Source organism: Tripterygium wilfordii, chromosome 8 (assembly GCF_013401445.1).
Source record: "Tripterygium wilfordii isolate XIE 37 chromosome 8, ASM1340144v1, whole genome shotgun sequence".
NCBI classification, from domain to species: domain Eukaryota; kingdom Viridiplantae; phylum Streptophyta; class Magnoliopsida; order Celastrales; family Celastraceae; genus Tripterygium; species Tripterygium wilfordii.
The window spans coordinates 11499724-11520556 of NC_052239.1; the positions used below are offsets into that span (position 1 = coordinate 11499724).

The 20833-nt window shown below is 36.8% G+C and overlaps 4 protein-coding genes across 7 annotated transcripts; 2 read left to right on the top strand and 2 right to left on the bottom strand.

The window, feature by feature from the left end:
- Positions 1-1455: 1455 nt before the first annotated feature.
- Positions 1456-8319, bottom strand: LOC120003756 (phosphatidate cytidylyltransferase 4, chloroplastic-like). Its single transcript, XM_038852828.1, has 7 exons — positions 7901-8319; positions 6849-7150; positions 5862-6052; positions 5154-5278; positions 4027-4160; positions 2566-2681; positions 1456-1910 (listed from the first exon to the last, which is right to left on the bottom strand). The coding sequence occupies exons 1-7, from the start codon at positions 8159-8161 to the stop codon at positions 1819-1821; spliced, it is 1221 nt and encodes a 406-aa protein (XP_038708756.1). The 5' UTR covers positions 8162-8319; the 3' UTR covers positions 1456-1818.
- A 136-nt stretch (positions 8320-8455) lies between these two features.
- On the top strand, positions 8456-11356 carry LOC120003758. Of its 2 annotated transcripts, none has more exons than XM_038852830.1 (6): positions 8456-8938; positions 9077-9172; positions 9294-9458; positions 9547-9607; positions 10251-10375; positions 11103-11356. In XM_038852830.1, exons 1-6 carry the CDS (start codon positions 8531-8533, stop codon positions 11169-11171), a joined length of 924 nt encoding a protein of 307 aa, XP_038708758.1. In that variant the 5' UTR covers positions 8456-8530; the 3' UTR covers positions 11172-11356. The 2 variants fall into 2 exon arrangements, with proteins under 2 accessions (XP_038708758.1, XP_038708757.1); XM_038852829.1 differs by having other exon boundaries at positions 8458-8938; positions 9544-9607.
- Positions 11357-11792: 436 nt separating this feature from the next.
- LOC120003759 (spindle and kinetochore-associated protein 1 homolog) lies at positions 11793-15745 on the top strand. Of its 2 annotated transcripts, none has more exons than XM_038852832.1 (8): positions 11793-12098; positions 12191-12315; positions 12883-12968; positions 13088-13166; positions 13803-13870; positions 14219-14354; positions 14653-14766; positions 15540-15745. In XM_038852832.1, exons 1-8 carry the CDS (start codon positions 12002-12004, stop codon positions 15612-15614), a joined length of 780 nt encoding a protein of 259 aa, XP_038708760.1. In that variant the 5' UTR covers positions 11793-12001; the 3' UTR covers positions 15615-15745. The 2 variants fall into 2 exon arrangements, with proteins under 2 accessions (XP_038708760.1, XP_038708759.1); XM_038852831.1 differs by having other exon boundaries at positions 11800-12098; positions 12856-12968.
- Positions 15746-15924: 179 nt separating this feature from the next.
- LOC120003760 (vesicle-associated protein 1-3-like) lies at positions 15925-19619 on the bottom strand. Of its 2 annotated transcripts, none has more exons than XM_038852833.1 (8): positions 19383-19619; positions 18730-18800; positions 18548-18629; positions 18285-18400; positions 18030-18191; positions 17862-17903; positions 16623-16700; positions 15925-16355 (listed from the first exon to the last, which is right to left on the bottom strand). In XM_038852833.1, the coding sequence occupies exons 1-8, from the start codon at positions 19429-19431 to the stop codon at positions 16242-16244; spliced, it is 714 nt and encodes a 237-aa protein (XP_038708761.1). In that variant the 5' UTR covers positions 19432-19619; the 3' UTR covers positions 15925-16241. The 2 variants fall into 2 exon arrangements, with proteins under 2 accessions (XP_038708761.1, XP_038708762.1); XM_038852834.1 differs by lacking the exon at positions 19383-19619 and adding an exon at positions 19007-19323.
- Positions 19620-20833: the final 1214 nt, after the last annotated feature.

A 20833-nucleotide genomic window follows, 5' to 3' on the forward strand; every position in this document is an offset into this window, starting at 1 on the left:
GGGTTTTCGGCTTAGCACGGCACATTAATAAAATAAAAAAACTTAATCACTCTCTTGTCTCTTCTCTCCCAACTTCCTTTTCCCTCTCTACACAATATTGATTAGGGGTGATAAAAATCTATCCAGTCTGGATAATCGAATTTGTTCGACCTGGATGATATAAGTTATACGTTCGAAATACGGATCCAAACACAAAATTTTTGTCCGGTTTAAAACCGAGTTCAGGTCTAAACATAGAAATCTTGTCCGAACCCTAACTCGGATTAGGTTACTATCCATATTTAGACCAATATGGGTTTGATTAATTATGTACGTCCGAAATCCAATATGGATTAGGATCCGAAAATGTAAATATTTCGTAAATATGTACTCGTCCAACTTGAAACCGATTTTTTTGTCACCCCTAATACAGACTCCAGTGTTACACTAATCCTTCCTCTTTGTCCACTACTAGAAAATCCTAAACACAATCCTGACATTGATTATTAATTTCTTCAGGATTGCAGAGTTGATGATGGAGATCAATCAATAGTCGGCAAGAGAGAAGCTTAGAGTTTGTTGGATGTACACCCGAGTAATTAGTTGAAGTGGTAAGGATGATGTGTATCACCTTGGTTATTAGGATTCGACTCCCCCCTCCCCTGTTTCAAAAAGAAAAGGAGTTTGTTGGATGTGTTTGTGAAGTGGGCCAAGTGATTAGGAAAGTTTTGTTGAGTGCATGCTAGGCCCGACCCTTGGACACTTAGCGACCAGGCCTCATATTACATATTCGCAGGCCAACCCGTCCCACAAATCTCATGGGCCGCCTGTGGGCCATTCCGCCATGGATCGGGCCTACTCATTTTACATCTCTACATAAAGTAAAACTTTAGTCACACCCCACTTTTTACTAAAGACACCCCGTCAACTCAGTTTTACAAGGGATGGTCAACTCAAATTGGGGTGTCTTTAGTAAAAGGTGGGGTGTGACTAAAGTTTTCCCTACATAAAATCTTAGTGTGAAGTGGGCCAAGGATTAGGAAAGTTTTGTTGAGTGCATGCTAGGCCCAGCCTTTGGACACTTAGCAGGCCGGGCATTATCTTACATATTCGCAAGCCGGCCTGTCCCACAAATCTCTTGGATCGAGCCGACCTACTTTACACCTCTACAGAAAATCTTGGAGACTTGGTGTCAACTCAAACTTACCATCCCTAGCACAGCCACGGTCACAACGCAAGTACACTTCTTGAACGACAAGCATTACATGGCTTCTTACAGAGTAAGAAACTGAAGCCAATTAAACTTTGTCATCAGCTCTTGCTTTATAAAAATTTTCATGGAAAAGGAACTTTGATAAACCAAAATTCCCCAAATGAACTAGTAACTACCACATTCGTGCCAACAACATTGGGTGGTCTCTTAAGGAAAACAATACTGTAATTCTTCTACATCTTTACAAATTCAACAGCCCAGGATAAGACTCAAAACAGCACTTGCATTGTGCTATAATTATCATTATTATAATTATTTTCGACAAATAGTGTACATGATGTTGAAAAGCTGACAACAACCTAGTCTTGCAGAAAGACACAGAATCTCTGAACTCGGTGATGTTTGATTTGGCAGTGAAAGAAACATGTAAATTGCAAAAGAACAGTATAAGAAAGTGCATCACCCCAACTGCAGACTTGCATACCTGCGATAATTTTGTGGAGGCCTTCCAAAGCTGCAAGTGCAATCTTAGGTCCTGTTCTATGAGATAGCAAGAACCCATTTGTATCCCCGACATTGCAATGTTCTCCATCTGGTATTTTCACTTCCATTGATAATAGTTTGCGTCAAACTCCATAGAGAGGTAGGATGATCTTAACAAAGGAGTATGCAAGCGCACCAGTGAATATGTAACTATCTACTCTATCCAATATTCCACCTGCATGCAAGCATCTCAGCATTCAACAAATTATCACAAGAGAAGTGGTGGGCAACCAACATAGTTTCTTGTACAATAGACAATAGGTCACATTTCAAGAATGCAGAACCTCCACAAAGTAGGACCACATGGTCCACATTACTAGCAATCATCCACAAACCAATAGAGATAGGTCACTAATGACTCATTTGAAAGTTTTCAAAAATCTTTTCAGGAAGGTAGTCACTAAAAACTCTCTAATTCGTAGCAAAAATCAAGTTGTGGAAGTTACAGAAATCACAATCCACTGCATCATTGTCAATATTTAACAAGTCAATCCAGTTTCAACTATGAAACACAATAAATGTTTAACACAAAAAGACGGATTATGAGCACGAGGCAAAACCAGACAACAGGTTGTAACAGTAAATAAAATAAAATGAACATAACCAAGGCCAAGTAGATACATGGGTAAGGAATCGGTCAACTGTAAGCAATCAACTTCAGAAAGTTTTACATTTTAATACAAGATAAAGCATCCATACGAGTAACCTACATCTGATTGAATATTTTGTACAGTGAATTGCTACTAACTGGATGTTAACCAGCACAAAGAAGTCCAGAGATGGAATTAAAAAAAATCAAGAAATTAAACCATGAGAAAAAAGTAATTTACCATGCCCAGGTATTAGAGAGCCAGAATCCTTGACACCTGCATCACGCTTGATCATCGACTCCGTAAGATCACCAAAAATTGACCCAAAGAAATTGAGAAATCCAAAAGCTATTGCACTGGCAACCATCAGAGAGTATGTTAGATGCACATCCATACAAATTCTGAAACAACATACACAAAGCTCTTAACTAATGGCATACGTGAAGAATAAAAAGCAATACACAGATTCTTCCCATCCTTAAATGCAAATTCAAGATTTGAAATTTTCATAATCTACCCCCCAGCAACTTACTTTGAAGCATCAATCAAGTTCTGATCTCAGTATCAGCTGAAGGAACAAGGCCTAATTGTAAAGTATCATGTTACATTCATTTGAGTGGATTGTTCAATTAGGAGAGTTCACGGACTTATGGCAGTTCCACTGCAGAATATAATAAGCAGTTGTCCACAAAGCATAACATGGAAACACTCCAGCTAACAAAAGCACACACGAGCTTCGCATCATCTCTCTCTCTCTCTCTCTCTCTCTCTCACACACACACACACACACACACAGACACACACAGAGACACCCACCCACCCACACACATGCAAGGGTGTACTCGCTCATGTGCATAGATGTCACCTCTAGGTTGTCCCACAGCAACTTAGAGGTCAAGGGTTCAAATCCTAGAAACAACTTTTTTGCTTTAATGCAGGGGTAAGACCGCATGCATCATGCAAGTGACCAAGCATGCCAGCTAATGGTAAGCATCTTCATTTTACTCGTGAATTAAAAAAAAGGAAAATTGGAAATTGTAAAATATATCGTCATGGGCCCCTGAATCACACCTAAGCCTACGACAACACATGATACATTTATTCAAGTATAGCAAATAGGTACACAGCATGTAGATGTACACATAAATTTGGGTCTTTGTACCTGTCTCTTTGTAGATAATTCTGGTACATTAAGGCAATAAGACTCAAAATTTTAATTAACTTTGAGAAGAAAGAAGAAATAAGACAATAGCTACATCTTTTCCTCTGTAAGAGAATCAGATAATTGTAGAGTAGATTGAGAGAGACGCAGACTTGCATATTACATACAGACTCAAAAGCCCTAAAGTACATAAACATAGAATAGTATATTGGCTATACTACCCTTACTAGTAAACATAAACAAAAGCACATTTCACATCCTCAATGATCAAAGCATCCCATCATTCCAGGTTATTCCATACACGTTAATAACATGATGCAAGCATACTATGTTATTCGCCACATTTAATTGGCAGGCTAAGAACCACCAAAAAAGAAACAAGAGTATTGAAATGGCCATCTTATTCATAAAATGATGCTTTCCATTACTTTTCTAACTTAAATTTCAGCCCACCACATGTGAGAGAGAGAGAGTATTACTTATCTAATGTCCAAATTATTTTGCTTTACTCCATAATAAATTAGAGGAAGATTATATACCTCAGCAATGATGCTGGCCAGCTAAAAACCTTTGACAGGATGACAGAAGTAGCTATACAGCCACCCAAGCCAACAATAGTCCCTTCCCATGTCTTCTTTGGACTGATACTAGTAAGTGGAGTTCTACCAAATGCCTGCATTTGAACAGAGAAACTATCTCATATTTTTTTTTCTACAAATTAGATCCCTGCAAATATTAAGTAATGAAAGCTCAGCAAATATTAAGTAATGAAAACTATCATAAATAATTTATTCTAATAATCACACGCAAGAAGAGAAAATTTAAAGTAGCCAAAAAAATAAAGATTGGAAAGCCAGCAATCCGCAAAATACAGCCAATCAAGTCTTCGTACCCTGAACTATTTCGTCCCTTAATCCTGGAAAAGGTTACAGTGTCCATCAAACCTTTAGCTTTCATATCTCTCCTAATTACTTCTATCCATGTTTTAATCACATCTCTACATTGTACATGTAAAGACTATCTTAGATGATTTTCTGCCACCTTATTTTCAATGGAAGCTACCTGTACCTTCAAATACCTGCATTTTTTAACTGAAATCCGGTTTAGTCTACGACCACCCCGAAAATGTATAGTAAACCTCCACTTTTCTAAATTTAAATTAAATCATGATGCATTCTCATCAATTAAGACAATATTATTAACAACAATATGCAACTATGGACTTTATCGGCAACATAGTACCTTATGGATACAACTAAACTACAGTTCCTCAATTAATATCCAGTTATACAAAGAAATAGTTACAACATTGGGAGAAAGTTTAGCCACGACCAAACCTCAGAAGTTGTGGTTTTTTTTTTTTTCGATTGTTCAACAGGGCATGGGGATTCCACCACATCCCAGTTGAAGCAGCTCACATAATAAATTTTTTTCGCACTTCACTATTATTTTTGATGTTGCAAAGGCATTTGTAGCTACAATGGTGGCCATTTAATCAGTTTCATTTCATATACATATGTTAGACATTAAAGGAGCATTTAAAGAAGACAGACATTTACGTCTCAATAGGAGTTACAAAAGTCATGAAAATAATATTTAGTTTAAAATAGAAAATAATTTGAAGAAAAAGTTAAAAGGTCCTGCCAACTGATTCAAAAAGTTGTACCTTTCCACCTATAAAAGCACACGTATCTGCTGCAATTATGTTGCTGATAGAGATCAAGGTAGCCACAAGACCCACAGTCCAATGTGTTTGGCCACCAAGAAGGATGGGCCATGCTCCTCCTATTCCTGCCAACATGGATAAATAAGTGAAACGTGAAACTGATAGGAAACAGGATGAAAAATCAACAAAATCAGGCTTAACAAATGCGCACACAAGAATAGTTGCACAAAAAAATTACAGGAAAAGAAGTGGATTTTCACAGGAAAATGCTTATCTAATTATTTCTCTAGTTTATATTTATTTAGAAGTGTAAAACCATAATCTTCTTTCATCTCCTTGCTCTCACACATCTCGCACCCGCAACTATCCACTCATATTTTGAGAGCATCTTAGAAACCCCCAGAGAATTAATCATGGGACAGACGAGAAAGAGTGGGAAAAGAACATAAACTAGAAGAACCAACCCACTTGTGGTGGAGTCCATAAACAGTAACCATATAATGGTTTGAAAACACCATTTCCAAGTTTTCCTCTCACCTGTTTAGAGGACCCAAATTATTAAAAACCAAGACGCCAACAAAAACTACTTTTAATGCAGTGGAAGTTATTAAGGTTGTAGAAGCCATAAAGTATCAGTATCAATTTAGAAAAGACTTTAAAAAATCCAATTTAGCATCAGATAAGAATCAATGAGAGCCAACATCTTACTAGTGTTTAAAGCCGGAGCTGCTAAACCACATCGAAGCTTAACCCAGAAACAAGGAAGATAGCCACAATAAAATAGTCCAAACATGGTACTGCTGAGCTGGGCGAATCTTGGATTTCCTCTCTGCAGAAGCAGCGCCATTGCAACAACAAAAGCGGCAGACGTCACCGAAACATCTATTTGACCAAAATATCTGTTCATGCAATAGGCACACCAATCAGCAACCAACATCTGTCACTGTACTTAGCTGAAGTCCTATATTCATTAGCATGGCTGATTCATGGAAGTACAAATAAATAGAAAATTATGCTGCAGAATAAATTGGCAGGGCACATAAAGGATATCATCGATGTTTCAAGCACTTCATTATTGAGACAATTCAAAATTCAAAATCAAATTATGCATGAAAACTTGAATAAGATTTGATTGTAAGCCTAAGCCACGGATAAAATCCAGCTAGAATGTGCTTTTGGTGTTTTTCAGGAAACTCACATATAAGTACGCATGCTGACACGCATAAAAGGAGCCATGATTTACTATCATTAGAGAGGAGAGAAATGATACAAGTTAAAACAAATTAAACCCGTCTACATTAGATTATTAGTAAGTATTATGAGTTATGACTGCCTGCAGGACAAGGGAAGCTTGTGAAAAATACGCTCATTATATAAAGTGTCAAGAAATAGTGCATATCATTATAAGGTTTAAGGTAAAACAATTGGGGAAGAAATCACAAAAATACACAACATTTCACATATTCTCATCCAATACAATTGGCAACTAAGTCAATTCTCTTGTCCAAGTAGAAATGGAAGTCAATTAATGATACGAGTATCTCCAGCTTAAAATTGTCAGATTTGCATCAGCAAAAAGAGGGGGGGAAAAGGTCTATGAAAATGGCTGGATAAGGTAAAAATCAACAGAACAAATGAAAGAAAATTTTCCAAAATGATTCCCATAAAAAATTAAGGCATGTTTACCAATCTTACAAAGTAAGTATGGGCATTAGAGCGCAGATAACAGAGCAAACGCGTGACAAATATCTAGGAGGTGGTGTCATTCCTTTAGTGATTCCACCACTTCTAACCAACTCAAAATATTCTCGTGAACCAACAAAAACAGCTGCTGCCAGGAAAACTGTGAAAACCCATCCTCCAGCCAATACTACACCCCCAACAAATATTCCAATGCCAAGTCCAAAAACAACTCTCTTCCTCAACTGACTCACTTTCTGCCGATGTTCTTGAGCTGAATCTTCCTTCATAGGTAATGTATGTCCCATGAAGACATCCTGCAACAACACCCTATTGTTATGCCATTTAACAATCCACTCATGCTCTTAAAAATAAAAGAAATGAAGAAACAAAAAAAATACAGTCCATCACACTGCGAATCTAAAAATATCAATATGTAAACCTAACAAATTCCTTTCTTGTTCCTCAAAAAGAAATGAAATCGAATTCACTTTAACTAACAAATCTGTAAACCTTCTCCATGAATTACCGAAGTGCTAATACCAATTCATCAACCAAAATCCCATATATTTTCAAACGGGTAAAGATCTTTATATTGTACCAAATCAAAACTGTAACATGAATTTCAAACTAACTAAAAAACACAACTGCGTGACATTTTTGCTTATTCCGTTTGCCAGGAATTACCAAAAAATACCACTTTAGGTCACGGTTCTTACAAATTGACAAAACGAAAGAAATTTTTCAGAGACACCAAGTTAATAGATGTGGCTATATTGCACTGCGTCCCGCTTCAGTTCTCCATTTTTATTCCAGAAACCCCACAGGCACCCAAATTAAAGCTAGTTATTTCTTGCTCTGAATTACCCTTCAATTCACCAACACCACACTTCACTCTACCATAATGAAGTTCCTCCAGTCACAACATCGAAATATAGATGCATGTCACACAATTCAAGAGAAATTATGCTATGTACATTAACGAATCTCAATCAGCATGTTTAAAGCGAAATTGGACGTTAAGTACCAGTTTTTTGCATCTAAAAAAAAGTAACAGTTTAAAGCACCTCTTTGGCGTTGTCCTCGCCAAGCCGGTCTGATTCAGCTCTGGCCACAGCCGTGATTAATCGACGGTTCGCCAGAAAGCCATTGGAGCGAACCCGATATATGCCATTGGATCCATCGAAGACAATCCCAAGACTGACCTTAGAGCATCGCCGGGTAAGACGTAAAGTTTTTTTCCACAAGGGACGGCAAGGGCAAGCAGATAGACTGGTCACAGAGAGCGGAATCCAGTTATACCGATCAATTTCAATCAAAGACGCCATTGGATTGATTGAGATGAACTCCGAAAAACTAATTAAGGAGACTTCAAGGGCATTTTCGAATTATCGAATAGGGTTTCCGGATTCAAGAAGACTGCGAGCGGGGTTTGAATGTTAGATGATAACTTGACGGAGAAATCAGTGAGCGATGTCTATGCTGGTCTGAGTAGAATCGATTGGATTTGAGGGATGGGCATCTATGTGCCGGCCACGCGCTTTTCTTTTCGCGTGGGTACATGTCAGCTGAACCGTTTAACGGAGTGGGCAAAATCGTCATAGCAATAGAATATTTAACAGAGTCGAGGCCAAAAGCCCAAAACAGCCACGAAAACCTTCCAATCGGTCGATTGAGGCGGAAACCCTCATGCTGGAATGGCGAAACGCGACACGTCGTCGGATTCGGACCCTGAAACCCCGGAGAATTCATGTTCAGAAGAGGAGGAGGAGACGGAGAATGGGAAAGGTATCAGCAGCAATGCACAAGCGAAGCATGGGATATCGGACTATGAGAAGCAGAGGCTTGAGAGAATCGCTGCCAACAGAGCCAAATTGCAGGCTCTGGGCCTCCCCAAAATTGCGTCTTCTTTGATGGGGTCGAGCGCGTCCAAGATGGAGAAAGCCAGCAAGCGTAAAGGGAAGTCCAAGGTCGCTGAAGATGACGAGGATTATAAGCCCAATTACGATGACGTTGAAGATGGTGCGGAGGATGATGATAATGGCGACGATGAGTGCGATGAGTTTCAGGGGTCTAAATCTCGTTCTAACTCACGAGGAAAGAAGGTGGGTACTTTTGTGTCTTTTTTCGTAATTTTTATTCAGGAAGAATATTATTATCCAACTTCTGATTACTGATTAGAGGACACTGGACAGGTTTTTGGATTAAATATATAGCATTAATTTGTTGAACTCCTGGCACAGGTTAAGAATAAAGGCCCCAAGTATCTGCAGAAATTTAAGGCTCTAAACAATTTGAGTGACAAAGCTTATGACGACGATGATGATGACTTGATGAAGGTATATTTTATTAGTTTTCGATTGAACGGTTTATTGGTCAAGCTAATCAAAGATAATAAACTAAAAGTGAATAATTAGCACCACATTGTTCCATGAAGATGTACTAATTGATTGTTTGTAGGCAATTGCTCTTTCACTACAAGATTCAGGGAGCGCTTCAGGTGCAATGCATGATAGTGGGCCTGCATGGAGCTCTGATGCCCGTGTTATAGATGCTACTCCTAATAAAAGAAAGGGAAATGCTTGCAAGGAGGAAGATACAGGAAAGAGAAGGAGAAAAAAATTGGTATGTTTGGGCTCAGTTGATTGATTACATACCATGAGATGGTTTATATACTTAGTACTCATCTGGTCTTCTCTGTTTCTTTCAGCAGTTCAGTAGTCGGGTGAAGATGACTGAGGATGAATTGGTTATACACTTCTTTCAATTTGATGGTAATCTGCGACAGCACTTTGCTGTTGTGCATGTGTTCGCTTTGTGTACTTTCTGCCTTAGCATTACTCCATTTATGTTTCTGTGGTAATGATTTTACTATAGCTCCTTATTTTGAAAAGTTATTTCTTACGCCTTCGGGTTGGATATATCTCCGAGATGTTACGTCTTGCATTATCATTTAAAAAAAATAGTTTTTAGGATGACGCGATTTGTTTTATCTATTCTGTGATTTAAAGCATCTGAGAATATCTCTTCGTCAATGATTTGATTGAATGAATATACCTGAATTCCAAGGTAAATCTATAATGAAATAAATTTCGTTATGATGTGTGTCCATTCAATTAGAGTCGATTGTGAGAACATTTATTTGGTTTCTTTTGTTCTCTTTCTCCTCTTATCCTTCTTCCTTAGCATGAGTTGAACCTGTCAGCAACATTAAGTGAGGAAAATAATTTAATGTTTGCTCTAAATTGCATGTCATTAAAAACCATGTAAGAATTTAAGAATTTCCGCTCACTATCAAGTTTCTCAATTTTCATTCTTGAACATGTGTGATTGTATGAAATATATCCCCATGAGATTGTATTGTTCCGTTGTTTCTTGAGGGACTTCCTATTGAACGTGGAATGTGATGGCATGCAGAGGTTGGAACTGGGAGCTTAGGCATAAGAGATTTAAGAAGAGTGGCAGCTGCTCATGATTTTACATGGACAGATGATGAGTTGGCTGTTATGATCAATTGCTTTGATGGTGATGGAGACGGAAAGGTGAGTACCTTTTTTTGTACTATTTACCTTATCAAATACCCACAAGTTTGTCTCTAGATAATCAATAAGCAGAACTCTAAAAATTATGGCTACAACAAATTTTAATGATCCAGTGAACAAGAGACATTTTTGAAATGCTGGCATGTTTTTCAAAGTGTAATGCTGCCATGGTGAAATTTCAGTGCCATTTAATTTTTAAAAATCTGTTGTCCTTGTACATTATCATAGGCATAATGTCTGGTTATGAAGGAGATCCACACTCATATCAAAAAAATTTAATAAGTTCTGTTCCCTTCGTTTGTTACCTGCTCGAGGTTTTGTACTGTTACATGTTGCTGTTGGTCTCTGGGATTGAACACTGGATTTCATATTTGTATGATTGTTGAACACATTCAATTGTCTAGGTGTTCCTCGATGCTACCTGGATTAACATATGCCCGGTTTATGCACTTTCCCCTTCTCTGTCTTTTACTTTTAGCATGCTGGCATCCAATGACGAGAGAAAATTTCATGATTGATTATATATAATGGTTATCGTCAGATAAAACACATAATCTACAGACGTATGTATTATTAACTAATAATTATAGACTTCTCTTCTATGGCAATCGTTTCGAGTTCCCTTGAAAAAATGCACCCATGCTAATATAGGTAGTTCTCTTTGTTGATTTCTTTATTAGTTGAAAATAGTCCTTTTGCTCATTTATAAAAAATGGCTGTGTTGCAGTTAAATCTTGACGATTTTCGGAAGATTGCCAGTCGATGCAAAATGATAGAAGGGTCCGAAGATTCTTGATTGGTCTAATGTCTGGTGATCCAATTCTGCAGTGTTCATTTTTCAGCAAGTGAAGGAGTGGTTTTGGAGTGTAATAGATAAGATTTAACTTTAGTTTTTATCAGTTTGAGTGATTATATGGTTGCAAGGAGAAGACAGGAAAGGAAATTATAATAAAAAGTTGCTTGTTATTGTAAGTAATCATATTATTAACTCTGAGGGAATGTTTTAAAAAATCGGTTATACCGGCCAATCAAAACGGTTGACCGGAAATCCGAGGATTCACTGGTCATATTCAATTAAATACTACTAATATATTGGATCAGTCAAATACCGGTTCGATCGGCCTGTATATTGGTCTATATATCGGTTGCCTGGTATAATTAAAAACTAAATTAATTAAATAGGTTGACTGGTTGAATCGGTTAAACCGTTTGCTAGTTTGCTAGTGGTCTCATCGATACGATTCAAAATCTGATATTTAAAAGATTGTTAAGAGGGTTCGTTTGGAGCGGAGAATAAGTAGGTTTGATTTTGTACACTAAATTTTTATTTCTAAATTTTAAATATTCCAAAATTTTAAGATTATATGTATTTATCTTCTTCAACCTCTCGTGCATCATGTTTTGATGGGAAATATTCAGTTTTGCGGTAAACGCTGTCGTTTGAGGAACAACACTTCTTTCCCGCCACTAGCCTCTTTCCAATTGAGAAAATCAAAATTGTCAAATTCAAATCCCTAAATCGCACATCAAAGTAAGAAAAACCAATCCCTTTCTGCAGAGAGAGAGGGGGAGAAACAGTGGACATAGAGAGAGAGAGGGGATCACTGCGCTGCGCGCACAAGAGTCATGGACGCCAAGCAGGCTGGGTCTTCGCTCGATTCTCTAATGTCATCGTTCAACGCTCGCATCACAGAGATTCAAGAACTTGTCATTGCCCGAAACAGTGAGTCAACTAGTTAGATTTACGGTTAGTGTATTTGCATTTTAGGTCGAATCAGAACCCAGTCAGATTTTGTCTACCTTTTGTATGCGCAGTGTATCCAGCGAGCAGCGTTACCGATTTGTCCGCAGTGGACGCAGCATTGAAAGCAATGGAACTGCAGGTGCAGGCCATAAAGGACAGGTTGCTCGAGGAGGCCAAGGCTATTCCAAAAGCCAAAGTAAATTTCTGAGCTCTCTTTGCTTTAATTATGGTTTCTTTTTACCCTGACTGCTATATGATTGTAACGCCAATTTAACTGTTGGATTGTAGTGAATTTGATGTTTATTCTGATATTTGATTGATTAATCTGATTTGCAGATGTGGTCTTAGCTACAAAAGTGTATTTTAATAAGTTTCTACTCTCTAGCCATTTGATATTTCATTCTACATTTTTGTGAACAGAACTAAAATCATCGTCTATTGCTTTTCTTCTATACTGCATGGAATTTGATTTATGTGAGGAAGTTCTGGACTAGAAAATATATCTAATTTTTTTTTTCAAATTTTTATCATTTTTATATCATTTAGATGGCAAAAACTAAAACCTACAATAGATGTTGCTCAAGCATTTGGATTTCTTTATGTCAATTTTAGTTTTTTCATATTTGGTTTCTCCTAATTTGACCCCCTTTGTAATAATTTTTCCTTCATATTTTCTTTTGATACTGGAACTTGCCTATTTTTTCAATTCAGTTGTGTTTCCTTTGCTGATTTACAGAAACTCATTGACGCATCATTGCAACAGCAAAAGAAACTGCAGAATATGTCTTCATATGTTCCCTCATATCTGCCAGAGAGAATGACAATGTCAAACGTGGATACTAATAAAAGGTGATAATTATTGTTGTCCATACTTGATATTATTACTTTCATGTGTTTCTGTGTGTTGATTCTTGAATTATGCTTGGCCTCCATGGATGTCTCATACTCTGTGGGTTCCTATTTTTCAGTTTGCTACCCGAAGCGTCCAGACAACAACCTGATAGGGGGTTCTTGAAACATGAGGACAAGCCTGAAGCATTACCCAAGGTGTACCTCTAACAAGTAATAGGATGGGATTAGCATTACAAATCTTTTATTCCTTGAGGACATAAAATATATTATATATGTTTACATAGATCCTGAACCATCAGAAAGTTTAACTAAAGTGAGTTCCTTAAATTAAATCACCATCCATAACCTATGTTGTTTCTAATTTAGCAGGCATGGGTCATAATAACAACCAGCCAAATACATACATGCACCTGCACACTCATACACACATTAATACTGAAACAGAGAGTTACCATGAATGCATTGAAGCGTTCCCATCTACTTGACCGGTAGTTGTCTGGTTGAAATCTGAGGCGAATACATATTGTACACCAGCTTCCCATTTGTGTGTACATTTCCATGTGCCTCATCAATTACCTATATAGTTTATTCTTTTGAATCCAGATTAATAATTTTAAATCGGTACAAGAGATTGTAATATATGACCTTGGAACAAATAAGGTCAAAGAAAAAGGAAAGAAAATATGCCGCTGGGATTACTTCGGGAATGACAGTCCTGTTTATGTTTATATGTATACTGAAAATTTCATTGTCAGAAAATTAATCTTGATTAAGTTGTTCTGCTATACTATGGGATATATGCTGAATTATTTTCTTTTTGGTATGTTTCAGGAGAGAAAAGGTCGTGGCCCTCCACCGTTGTGGTACATTACCAAAGTTGAGCTGGACTCCCTGTCCTCGTAAGCATGCATATCCTTCTGATTTTCTTGTTGACCTTTGTTGCGTCAGTCAACCATTATCTTGTACGATAGTTAATCTATTGTGCATTGTCATCAAGGGAGTGGTAACTGTATTCTTATGGTATATCTTTCATCTGATAAGGGGTCTTTTTTAACTTGAAAACTGCTATCACATTGGGGGTTTTGCTTTTGATACTTTCGACATATTAGTTCCTCTTTTTAGGAAGAGAACAAAATTGACTGGGAAATGGGGAACATAATTTTTAATGGAATTTCTGTAATCTATTTTAGTGGAATGTTCTGTATTCTGTGTATTCAGTTTCTGTTGCTTGCTCTCACCAATTGCAGGTACATGCGAGGAAGGCTCACATTGGAGAAGGTTAATGCTGCTATTGGTGACATTGCTGCATACGCTGAATCAAATGCACAGCTTATTTCAGCACCAAAGAAGAAGCTTGCTGAAAATATATGGGAAAAGGCCTTGGTAAATAAACTCAATCATCTCAATCCATACCAGGAGTACCTCTCCAGTCTCCACTAAAAGATGTTCTTGCTTTTGTTTGATTGAGCGATGGTTTCCAATGAACAACATTGACCCTTTCCTATTACACTGTCTAACTTATGCTGCTCTAGAGTGATATTTTACATGAAGTTTCTAAGTCATGAACTCTATCTTTCCATTTGAATATTTTGTAAATCACCAGTTTGTTTTGATTCACTTTCATTTTTTGAGCATTGCAGTGATCCTAATGTGACTACCAATTAATATTTGTAACATGCAGGAACTAAGAGATATTGCAATGACAGAATCGGTAAAGGGAAAATACTTTTTCCTCGAAACAGATATTAAAGGACCAGCTCTAAAACTTGACAACACAGGAAAAGCAATACTGACTGTAAGTCTAATTTTCCCATTACCTTATTTTCCTCCTGTTGGTATAATGATATTATTCTAGGTGATTAAAATTGATTATGGCATGCAAAGTATGCAGTATTTGTCTTCACATCACCTGTTTATAAAATTTCCTTTTATTAGAATTTGGCAGTCATCTGGAGTTCTAATTCTGGAAAAAGAAAATGAAAAAAAGAGGGAGAGTACAATTCTGAGTCTGTAGAAGTGTAACGACGCAGTTTAAATGTCTAATGCTTGCAAGCTTACCATATATTTGATCTAGGACTGGGGTTTTGCCATACTTGCCTGAGTTGCCTCTTAAATGAATAAATTCTTCACTTCCTTGTTTAAGTAATTAAGTAAGATTCAATGCCTACTGTGAGACCTATTCCCACATGGCATATCTGGTGAACAGTTCCATATTTTACTGTAGGAGCTTAGACTTAACTTTACGAGGTGACTTTTAAGTTTTAAGTATTAAATTGTTTGGCCTGATGGGTCAAAGTGACAATACTTTCAAGCAGTGTATCTGGTCTATGCAAATGGTACTTGAGTAACAAACCCCTTGTGGGTTGCTTGGGGGGAATTCTGGTTCTGCGAAGATTTCCCATCTCGGGTTTACTTGTGCACTAATGATAAGTCACAAGTGTTGGACTGTATTATTATGAGTTTTTCGCTATGCACATATGATTGTCTTTATGTATGTTTGTGACAATATAGCTTCTTTTGCAAAAGAGAGACATTTTTATGTAATTCTGAAACACTGTATTTCTGTAGGTCCTTCGTCACCTTGGCCGCATAGCAGAGACACGAATTGGTCATCACCGGGTGATCATTCTTTTGAAACCTTAATGAGTTGCCTTGCCACTCGAACTCATTTCTTGTTTTTGTTATTTTGAAATAAATTTGTACTGTATATTAGCTAGATGATCCTCAACTTGAAAGTGCAAAATGAAAATATTCGAGGAAGAAAATCCGAATCTACTTTGAGTTTTTCCAACTGAAAATCTCTTTAACCTGGTACAGTTCATGATATCTGTGTCGATTTAAGTTGACGTCTCTATTATGAAACAAAATGATAGTTCACAACACCAAAATCTATTCGATTTCTATTAATAATATGATTCTAATAGAGAACCTAAGAAAATTGAAGAGCCATAAATGTCAGGTAATCAATACACAACATATCTGGGTTTGCAGGCAAGAATCTCAACAGGCTTTGTAATAAAGGACAATCATATTCACAACATGAAGGACAATCATAATAGTTCACAACTCCTAGGTTTACATCCACAAAACTCTATCTGACCAAAAAACAAACCAGAGGTATTGTTCAAACAAGACATAATTATCAATCACGTAAGTATTGCACACTAAAAGGTGAGTTGGTCCTAAAAATTTATGAGAAAATATGGGTTCACAGCAAATTGATGCCAGCATTTCAGACAAACAAATGATAGACTGCTTGGATAGTAGCTTCTATGTTCTCTTGAGGAAATAGCCAACCACGGCACCCAACACACCAACCAGTACAACAAACAGTAAGGAGAAGCCATTGACACGATTTTCGCTAATTTCTTTCCTCATCAGCTCCTGTTCAATGAAATTATACAATTGAATTAGGTCATAACATAAGCAAGAGAGTAAGTATAACGACTAAGAATTTAATAACTTAATCCAATGTATAGTCTCATTAGTCGGGAAAGCATATAACTTCTTTATGTCCTCATTGTATGTATCTCTTATGGTCTATCGGTCTATCCTTTAATGAAATTTCATAAAATTTCATAGAAAAAGAAAATAACAACCATTGATATTAGAAATGATTTAAGAAACAATAGAAATTCAGGTAGATCATACCAATTCCTGGTGTAGCTTTTGATTTTGTTGCAAAGCAGAAGTTTTCTCCTCAGTTAACTTGGAGATGACAGTCCACGCCTGAGGAACAAATTCACATTAGAATAATTTTAAACAATACGGAAGGGAAATAAATTGTCCATAAAAGAAAAGATGAAGACTGACAATTGCAAAGGAAACTCACGACTCCATGAGAAGACAACTGAAAATCCAAAAATATAAACCACTGGCAGAAACTCCTAAATAGGGTATGTTGTAAATTTCTATTTTCAGCAATCTTAAAAGATAATAAAACAAAGTAACAATCCACTAATAAATTCAACCAAGCATCCAAACATACTTTCTAGATGCTACTATAATGATAGATGTAGGCTTCATGTTAGCCTAGTAATCTCCGATATCTGCACCTCTGGAAACAAATTTAAAGCTCCCGTTCAGAATTTTCACCTCTTGTAAGGGGCTCTTATGGGAACGATCTCATCAACAAATCAAGTCTTCCAGATACAGGGCGCATTTTCCATGATTAAAAGCTAATAGGAATCAACCAAACTAAGCCAAAGATTCACAAAATCCCACATCACTCAAGCCGACAAACAACTGTGTTAAGGACAACCATTTCATGGTCCTACTCTGCTAAAGTTCACACATCAAACAATAATCCTTCTAGATTTTGTAACACCTGGGAATGTATATCTGTATGAAGAGTCACACAAACAACCTTCTCCTTTTTCTATCTCGTCTTTCAAGTCATATGCTCCACTCCAGATCAGTTATGACAGAATAATTACTAAAGACATAAATAGACATTTCAATGGTAACTTTAAAATGGAACACCGGGGTTTGAAGGGTTTTAACTGAAAGACTGAATACAGCCACATACTTGGTGAGTTGGCAGTTTGGATGCTTCCATTCAGATAAAAAAAAAGTACAAATAAATACATGTGATGGATTCTTGGTGATGTTCTTATAGACTCATGTAGCCGACTCCAAACTTTTGGGATAAAGGCTCGGATGATGATGATAAAGAATAAAGAACTCATCCAAGTCAAAATAAACAATTGAAGAATAACACACCAAAATCATTCAAAAACATGGCTCAGTCAAAGATTACAAATTCAAGGAATTTACAAATCAAAAGAATTGGCATTCGAAAGGCAAAAACAAATAATTTACCAAAGAAAAATGAATTCTAAAAAATAAACTACAATCTCTAAGACAAAAAGGAAAGGAAAAGACAATGACCTCTGAAGATTTCTCCTTAGGCTCCTCTAAGGATCTTGATACCTGAATTACCACTTAGTAAGTTATAAATAGTAAATACATCATCAAAATCAACTCAGCTCATCAACAACTATATGGTTAAAAAGGGAAAATGACTATATGCAGGAATAAGAACAAGGGAACACATACAGCACTGAGCAATGAGGCATCCTCATTCCCATTCTCATATACAGAAGCCCTAGGAGAGGAACCTTCCTCAGATTCTTCAGGGACAGGCGAGGGTGGATTAGCAGGAATGTAAACAACCCGCAATCTGATCTCCTCCACTACCTTACCTTCTTCCTTGTTAAACTACAAAAGAAGGTACACCCAAGGCCAATTAAGACATAATGTAAGGTCCAAACAAAAACCTTGACCAAAGAAAAGTAAAACAAATCCACCCACCATTTCTGGTGTAATGTCTTTTGTGGTGACCCCATCTTGTGTAACAACACTCTGAAGGAGGAATTTGTCCTTGCATTGCATATCAGGGGGTGCCTCCTTTTGGGCTAGCATGGTGACTAACAAAGCCACATGGTGGAACAAGAACATAAGATTAAACAATAGCACCAAATGGGAAAAATCTCAACAGCTTAAGAGTGAAAATGTACAAGATGTCAAACAACATATGTCAACATTAAGCAAATAAATTGTTGCAAAATATTTACCTGTAACATTGCTTGACGATCCCGGTAACACAATACCAGAGTTTGGACGGACCCAGTACTTTTTGGGGTTAGTTGTTTTAACCTGCTCAATCACAATGACAGCTATTAACACATTATTACTCAATGGGCTATTCACAAGCAAAAGAAACATAATATGCATTCATGAATACCAAAAAAACTACCTTAAAAGCCACATATTTATCTGTTTTGTTGGTGAGTACCATAGAACATGAACTCTGCTTTCTCAGCTCAACTATGTCATCAAGCACCAAAGAAAAAAACAAGTAAGAATCAAGAGGAAACAAACAGACACTACAAGTATAATTAAAAAGAAATCTATAGAACGAGTCACACGGTATGAATCTCCCATGACACTGATTGTCACAAACAAACTCAAAGAGTATTTCTTTCTTCAATTTGTTAACAAGCAAAAATAAACCCATAAAACATTATTCGTACATTCCATTTCCGTAAACCTTCACCTGCTAACTTTCCTGGCGAAACAAATAGATAACAAATCAGCAAGGAAGACAATAACAAACTTGCACTAAAATTTTCGCTGCCTTTTCCATCTCCTACTAATTTTTCTCAGCATCCAAACGGTAACTTAACACAAAAATTTAAATAAAAAAATGATAAAACTTTTCGCGAACAACCAGTCAACCAAAACAAATGAAACCCGTTTGTTCGCGACAGGTTCTATCTCGGGCGATTAAGCTAACCACAACAAAGACGCGATACCCAAAACGTTCACTCCATTCTTTCTTTCCCGTGAAATTTTCTCGAAAGTCAAACAAGAAAATGGGTACCTAACGCCATGAGATGAGAGACTTACATGGGAATTTGAGCTCACTGGGTTGAACATTGAGGAGATCTCCAGCCATGACTCTCAATCAACAAGGATTTTCGATTCCTTGTTGAATTTTCAAACTCGTTGAATTACAAGGTGATCAAGGATGGTGGAAAATTAAAAGAAATCAATAAGAAAGGTTTCTTCGAAATTAAGAAAACATGATCTGATCAACGAATGTAATTGGCTGGATATAGCAGGAAAACAGCCAATTCTCTTTTTCTTTCCTTAACGTTTCTCAAAATTTGGTAAAAGAATTAACTCGCTAAATCTTGGATTAATGAGGTCCGTTCGATAAACTTAGGTGGGACTCACATGTGGATCTAACGGTTGTAGACTCGTAAAATGAGCAGTGTGTGATGAGATGGACAAAAATATACATTTGATCCTTCAATTATACATTTGATTGTATTTTTGTCCTTAAATTTTTTTTACTCTTAAAATCGTCCCTCACCTATTCAAAGGTACTATGTTCGTCCCTCAAATGATTCCGATATCAAAAAAATTATATTTGGCATCACAGTTGACTTAATTTTTACCTCTGTCATCGCACTTGGCTTAAATTTTAGACGTGTCATCTTACAAAATTTCCAAAATCGATAACTCTTCAAAATCTTTAAACTATTTCATTGTATAGTTTAAACACTAAAATTGTTAGACATTAATAGTTTACGGATAATATCGTTCACATTTGTCAAAGTTTGTCAATTAGAATTACTTTGATATGTCAACTAGATGTCACGTTGGATTTTTCTGATTATTCTTTCACTTGAAGAGGCGAAAATAGCTATATTTCAATGGTTCAAGGAAAAAAATTGAAGGACGAAAGTGAAACTAAGAATATAATTGAGATACCAAATATTATCTATACATAAATACTTTGCATTTACTATTTTTTAATGATTTATTAAAAATTATTTAAGCCTCAAAATAGCCTAATGCAGGCCCAGCAGTAAGTAAAGAATCTACTGGACGGCCCCGAACTCTGATAAGACGTGGATGTCGATAAATTCCTTGTCTCGTTCGCCGTTTTCCCCATTGTTTAAGGTTTTCTTTTTCTATTGGACGAGTTTTTCCAAGTATGGTCCACCAAAAATATAATGACAAAAATTAGCCCTAGGGTGTGTTTGGATGCTTTGCTAAAATTAACGTGCACACTTGAAATCTGCAGGTGATGATCGGCCCATGGACCAGGAAATAGGCCCGAACTAATTTTTGGGCCCATCTGATAGGTACCCCGAAAGTAACATTGACCTTGTCTGGCTGACCGTAATATAGTTGGTGTTTGGCAGTGCATTTGCACTGCGTTCAGTTGCACCGGACCTCATAGCACTATAGCTTTTTACCTCACAGCACTTCACCGCGCCTCACAACACTCCCAAACGCTTACAATATATGTTGAATTGTCCTAGGTAATCAAATTAAGTCAATTATTT